General features: G+C 34.6%; 1 protein-coding gene across 1 annotated transcript in view; it reads left to right on the forward strand.

Annotated features, from left to right (window-relative positions):
- The window catches only part of LOC103676497 (PARP1 binding protein), a 72,239-nt gene that overhangs the window by 47,825 nt on the left and 17,137 nt on the right, over nucleotides 1-7,277 (forward strand). Inside the window, exons 7-9 of the mRNA XM_008705701.2 lie at nucleotides 522-705; nucleotides 3,321-3,499; nucleotides 5,631-5,712. Coding sequence (XP_008703923.1) covers nucleotides 522-705; nucleotides 3,321-3,499; nucleotides 5,631-5,712 — 445 coding nt within the window. The remainder of the gene's footprint in view (nucleotides 1-521; nucleotides 706-3,320; nucleotides 3,500-5,630; nucleotides 5,713-7,277) is intronic.

Genomic DNA, 7,277 nt, shown 5'->3' on the forward strand with positions numbered 1-7,277 from the left:
GGTCAGTCCTCACTACCTCCTTCCTAGCCCAAAACACTCTGTGTTCTTGGACAAGCTGTTTAAACTTTTTGAGACTCAATTTTCTCATGTGTGATTTAAGGATAATAATACTTATTGAAATGATTTTAAGATTAAAGCAATGTAGGATTCTCGGTATTCAATGAGAGGTAGCATTTCTGTTACCTTGTATCTAAAGGTACATATTTTAAATATTTTATGTGTGTATAACTGCACCTATATATATCATCTATTACTGTATATCACCTATAACTAAAATATTTCCCTTCACCTTTCAAATCAGGACAGAAGTAACTTTGTTGAAATAACTTGCTTTAAGAAAAATTTTTTAGTTTTGTTGTTCATGGTTCTCATCCTTTTCTTAAATGTGTTAGTTTGATTTATAAGATCAAAGTCGTATTTTTTGAAAAGTGTTGATTAACTTTGAGAAGTTTATTTTCAAGCTTATAAGCATATTGTCATTTCTAATACTATTATAAAGGTGATCTTATTTCTATTTTCAGCATTGCGGGGGGTCGGATACTCTCAGTGATAAAGATGCAGCTGATTAAAGGCCAGAACAGCAGGGACCCTTTTTGTAAAGCAGTAGAGGAAGTAACTCAGGATTTGGATTTGAGGATTAAAAATATTATCAATTCTCAACAAGGAGATGTAGCTGTTAGTACCACTGACGTCAGTCCCGCACGGGTAATGAGCTTTTTATTTTTCATTATCCTTCTATACAAAACATTATCGCTTCTACTTGTTAATAGAAATGTTTTACTATTGCTACTTAAGTCAGAAGAATGTTTTTCCTGTGTTATGAGATGTTAAAAATTTAAGTTTCTCAATAGGATTATGTAGGATTATGTTCAACTTGAAATAAATTATAACATCTTTGGGCCAAATTGTCTGTATTTGTTAAAAGTAGCGTGGTGGATAATCTTCAGTATCCCTTGTAGCACTAGAAATTTATAATTCTTGATGAATATTAAAGTGTTTTATAATATTTTTCAATAATTATTCCTATGAAATCATTATTTTGCCATTTATTCAAATATAAAATAAGAGCAAGGTTTCTCCGGTTCTGGCCCCAGTACTAGGTACTCTGTAGAACAGCAACAGAAATGGTTTCTATTTATTCTTCTTTAATAGAATTTTTTTCATCTTTATGATCTGCTGTTTTCTACATCTATTACCAGCCTACTGCAAACATTAGGAATTTCTCCTATAATTAGAAATTTCTTAAGTATATATTCCCGGAATGTTTATTTCTTTCTTTCTTTCTTTCTTTCTTTCTTTCTTTCTTTCTTTCTTTCTTTCTTTCTTTCTTCCTTCCTTCCTTCCTTCCTTCCTTCCTTCCTTCCTTCCTTCCTTTCTACATTGTACGGTACAGTAACTATAGTATTATAAGAGAAATTGGCTACCATCTTTTTAGCTCTAAAAAAGAATTTGGGCATATGTGTCACAATCCATTTGTTGCAGTTTAATCCAAGCAGCAAAAGCCCCTTTTCCTTAGGTGTGATTGTGATAATCAGTGTCTGAAGAAAGAATTTGCTTATGTTTTATTATTCATCTATTCACGGTCCTTGGGAACCATTTTTAGGTATTTTTCTGTAACAATACATGTTTTCAGATTAATTGGAAGGTGGGACATAGGGGAGATTCTGGGTTGTTGCCCCATGTGTTTCGTGTGTGATAATGCTTCCTGTGGAGTAGCTTGGCTCAAAAGACAACCAAGTTATTACTAAAAGTCTAAATCAGAAACTGTCACAATTCAGGTAATTAAGAGCGCCAGTTTCTGCCATTTCCTGTCACAAGAAATAAAGATACAAACAACCTGGTTCTTAATTTTACGTTTTCAACCAAATCAGAAATCTTTGAAAAATACTATCCAATAATTCTCAATAAGTTAATATTAAACAATATGGACTTTTCTCCGGTACTAATGAAAAATATATGTTAAGCACATATATTGTGATAAGCCATTACTATTGTGATAAACACATATAATGTGATAGCAATCATTATTGCGATAAGCAGTTTGTTAAAATTTAAGTGTAGCTATACAGTACAGTTTGGTCAAGCCCAGGAGAGAAAGGAGGTCAAGACTATGTTAATGACAGTTGGGGAAAGTGGCACAACTACAACAGATGTCCCAGACGTTATTTAGGCACAATGTCTAACATACTGTATGGGTTGGGCACTATCATTCTATCATCAACCCTATTTAACCAGTGATTAAACTGAAGCACAATGAGGTTAAGGAACTTTCCCAGAATTATACAGTTGGTAAATTGGTATCAACTGGTAAGTTGGTATCAAACCCAGCTAGAAATATTTTCAGAGTTTGTGCTTAGATGTGTCTGCATATATTATATTATCATCTACTTTCCCTTATTCTGTCTAGTCACTAAGTTTTGCTAGCTTTCCTCTTTTAACCTGCTTATTCTTTATCTGCACTGCTACTATTTTAGTTCATTGCGACTACCTTCTTCATTTCCAAGCTGGACTATTGCAGCCTCTTAATTTGTGGCCCTGTCTCCAGATTTAATAACATTCTTACCCTGGAATATTTTATGCATTGCCATCATTTTTTTATAATCTAAGTAGGAGCATTTATGTCCTTGATTAATAAAGCAAAAGATTTTAACTCCGTTAACAGACTGATTTATAATTTCTTTGCCAGATCTATAGAGCTTTCGTAGGTTCGTCTCACGTAACTCCCTCTCTGTTACCCTGTTCTTCAGCCATATCATGTTAACCTGGTCCTTAATTGTGCCACGTTCCCTCCCACGCCTGTGTGTCTCCTCCTCCATGATGCCATCTTGATTCCAGAGTAAATCGATCACTACCTTTGTGTGCTCCTACTGTACCGTGTATAGATTCTGTTAGAAACAGCACTTAGTACTTTGTAATGCAGTTGTTGGTTACTTACGTACTTTATCAAGGAGACTTTGGGTGCCTTGAGGCTGTGGTTTTTACCTTTGTAGCCTTAGCTTCAAATACTGTGCTTAGCACTTGGTGTGTCTTTATCAATAGATTACTGAATGAATGAATCTTAGCTCTAAATTTTTGCATTTGAATAGATCTTTACAACCATCCGCGGGGTTGGTATTCACATCAATGGAACCCCATCTCTCTTTGGTATAAGAGAGAAAAAATACACAGGGAGGCCAGTCATGAGGCTACCTAGGGTCACATAGCTAGATAGTTACTAAATTTTATGACTTAAAGCCAGATGTTATTGAAATGGAAAAGAATGGCTGATTGCCCCAACTTTGGTGATTGTTACATTTGGTTAATAGTATTTTTTGTTCCAGCCAAAATCTTATGCCATAAACCATGGCACTGCATACTGTGGCAGAGATACTGTGAAAACTTTACTAGTCCTTTTGGATGAAGAAGCAGCCAGTATGCCTACCAAAAACAAAGCAGAGCTTTTATATGACGATGAAAACACAATTCATCATAATGGAACTTCTATTCTTACACTTTTTAGGTAAGTAATGTGGAAGTTATACGTATGTGAATGCTAACTCTAGTCTATAAAGGGAATTTTTTTTAAAAACACCTCATTGGGGGCGCCTGGGTAGCGCAGTCGTTAAGCGTCTGCCTTCGGCTCAGGGCGTGATCCTGGCGTTCCGGGATCGAGTCCCACATCGGGCTCCTCGGCTGGGAGCCTGCTTCTTCCTCTCCCACTTCCCCTGCTGTGTTCCCTCTCTCACTGGCTGTCTCTCTGTCACATAAATAAATAAAATCTTTAAAAAAATAAAAATAAAAAAAAATAAAAACACCTCATTGATTAAAAAGAAATACATTATGATAAGAAACTTGGAGACTACAGAAAACTGAAGAGAGAAAACAAAAGTTAAAGGGAGATTGAACATTTGGATATGAGAACGTTTTTATAAAAACATAATATTTTGTGAGAGAATATGACAGGTATTTTTGTTTTTAGTTTTTTGCGCTTATTTTTTGCTTTGGAAATATTTATTTCCTTTCCTGTGTGTGTCAAAAAACTTTGGTGACTGCTTTTACTTACATTATCTCAGCTCTCATAACAACATCTTTCAGTAATAGCAAACAATTAGGTACTTGAGAGACAAAGATTAAGTAATTTGCCTAGGAGAGTACAGTTATTAGCAAGTAGCAAAACTGCCTTGCTCCAAAACGTAAGGTCTGTCCTCCAAGGATTGTGCTGCTCTGCGTGAGAACAGGAGAGAGCGTATACACCAGACTCACATTGGAATTGACATCTGTTGATTCTTCCTCTTGTGAAGAAAAATACTTACCAAAATAGTTTTGGTATTGTGTGCAAGACATTGACACGCTTCAGTTTTAATAATAACTAGGTCAAACATTGAGTAGGTTGGTGATATTTTGCATTAATGAACATTCATTTATAGAAACATGTAAAATTTTAGAACAGCAATTTTAAATTTTATTTAGTACATTGTGGAGAAACTTTACAAAGTCATCCTACTTGTTTGCTCTCTTCCATTTTTGTCTTCTCTTTAAAGAGAAACTTTGTGATGGTCTGTCCTTCAATGTTGTCCTCCAGTTTATTTAAATCTCTTCACCAGCTTTTAATGATTATTCTTTTATATTTGGACATGATGTAATTCTCCTATGTTCTACCTTAAAAGTGTTCAAATATTTTCCTAACAACGAAAATTTTTTTATCAGTGATTTACAAAAAAAGTGGAAAGAAAAAATGAATCTTTTTTTTTCTTCTTTTACCTTACTTCTGTTTAACAAAGTTTGCTTTTTAGGTAAAAACATAAATGATTAAATTTTCTCTCAGATTCAATTCTATCATTTCTTTAAGAGAAAGTTATTTTGTGTTTATAGAATTTTATTAAAATCAATCCCTACATCCATGTTAAAGAATTTTTTTTCTCAACCACGTGACCAAACATATTTCAATTGTTTATAGTTACCTTACCATTTGCAATTATCCTTGTGCAGACAAGGGCCAATTCATGGTAAAGTCAATTTTTTCATGGTCTGCATTGAAATGATAAAATTAAGGACAATGTGGTGTATGAATATAAGTGAATGTAAGGTTATAAACTAGTGTTTCTTAGAATAGACTCTTCTTTATTCTTATATAATAGTCTTTTGAGTTAAAGAGGTTATGACTCTGGCTCTGTTAAGCCAGAAAGGAATTTATTGAGGAATCCAGGTTTGCCTGGTTCCAAAGCTCCAGCATTTCTTTCTCCATTGTGCCTTCTTTGACCGTCCTATTTCTAAACTGTATTTTTCTCTTGAATTCCCCTGCCACAGCATTTGTCCTTTTTTATTTTAAATTTTAGTTGTGTGGATATCTTATTTCCTTAGGCTTCAGGATGCCTGAATTCAGGGCAGTGACTGAATCTACTTTCTATCCTTCATAATATCTTACACAGTGCCATATGTATATTAGAAACTCAAGTATGTAGTGACTGAATTAATTAACTTAGCAAATTATTAATATTTAGAACTCTCAATAGTAATACACTTTTATGCAGTATTATAAACAACTAGATTTAGTTGTCTTTTTATTTTATTACTGCTTTTGGGTAAGGGAGGGGCAAAAACAAGTTAAAAAGCTACCTTTGTTTATATATTTTTACTTTTTTTGGACATAGATCTCCCACACAAGTGAATAATTCATCAGTGAAACCCCTAAGAGAACGCATCCATAAGTCAATGCAAGAGAAAAAAATTAAGGTATAGTTTAATGTACTGTCATAAAAATGATAAAAATGGTTTTATTAGTAGAAGAAATATAGAAAGCTGAGCTGGATATTATAAATATATATTATACATGGAACAATACGAATTAAATGGAAAATGAATTATGATACTGACATATAGAAACTTTCCTTTTATATAATCTTGACTAATTAGTCTTTGGCTTATTCCACCTGCTGGACCTGAAAGAAGGAAAGGAATAAGTTCTTGCTATTGTAAGTGTTCCATAAATATCTGTTCAGTGAATGAAGGGGAAGACATGATTTTCTCATTTACATTTCTCACATTTTATTTTTTTTTATTTATTTTTTATTTTTTTATTTTATTTTATTTTTTTAAGACCTCGATGTGAGACAGGAATCCATCAAAATCCTAGAGGAGAACATAGGCAGCAAACCTCTACGACATCGGCCACAGCAACCTTTTTCATGACACATCCCCAAAGGCAAGAGAAACAAAAGATAAAATGAATTTATGGGACTTCATCAAGATAAAAAGCTTCTGCACAGCCAAGGAAACAGTCAGAAAAACTAAGAGGCAGCCCACGGAATGGGAGAATATATTTGCAAATGATGCTACAGATAAAGGACTGGTATCCAAGATCTACAAAGAACTTCTCAAACTCAATACATGAGAAACAAATAAACAAATCAAAAAATGGGCAGAAGATATGAACAGACACTTTTCCAATGAAGACATACAAATGGCTAACAGACACATGAAAAAATGTTCAAAATCATTAGCCATCAAGGAAATTCAAATCAAAACCACTCTGAGATATCACCTTACGCCAGTTAGAATGGCAAAAATAGACAAGGCAAGAGACAACAATTGTTGGAGAGGATGTGGAGAAAGGGGATCCCTCCTACATTGTTGGTGGAAATGCAAGTTGGTACAGCCACTCTGGAAAACAGTGTGGAGGTCCCTTAAAAAGTTAAAAATTGAGCTACCCTATGATCCAGCCATTGCACTACTGGGTGTTTACCCCAAAGATACAGACGTAGTGAAGAGAAGGGCCATATGCACACCAATGTTCATAGCAGCAATGTCCACAATAGCTAAATCGTGGAAGAGGCGAGATGCCCTTCAACGGATGACTGGATGAGATTTGTGGTCCATATATACAATGGAATATTACTCAGCTATCAGAAAGAACGAGTTCTCAACATTTGCTACAACAAGGACGGCACTGGAGGAGATAATGCTAAGTGAAATAAGTCAAGCAGAGAAAGACAACTATCATATGATTTCTCTCATCTATGGAACATAAGAACTAGGATGATCGGTAGGGAAGAAAGGGATAAAGAAAGGGGGTAATCAGAAGGGGATGAAACATGAGAGACTATGGACTATGAGAAACAAACTGAGGGCCTCAGAGGGGAGGGGGTGGGGAATGGGATAGACGGTGATGGGTAGTAAGGAGGGCACGTTTACGGTGCACTGGGTGTTATACACAACTAATGAATCATCGAGCCTTACATCGGAAACCGGGATGTACTGTATGGTGACTAATATAATATAATAAAAATCATTATAAAAGC

The sequence above is a fragment of the Ursus maritimus genome, unplaced genomic scaffold (assembly GCF_017311325.1).
Source record: "Ursus maritimus isolate PB19 unplaced genomic scaffold, ASM1731132v1 scaffold_21, whole genome shotgun sequence".
In the NCBI taxonomy this organism is placed as follows: Eukaryota; Metazoa; Chordata; class Mammalia; order Carnivora; family Ursidae; genus Ursus; species Ursus maritimus.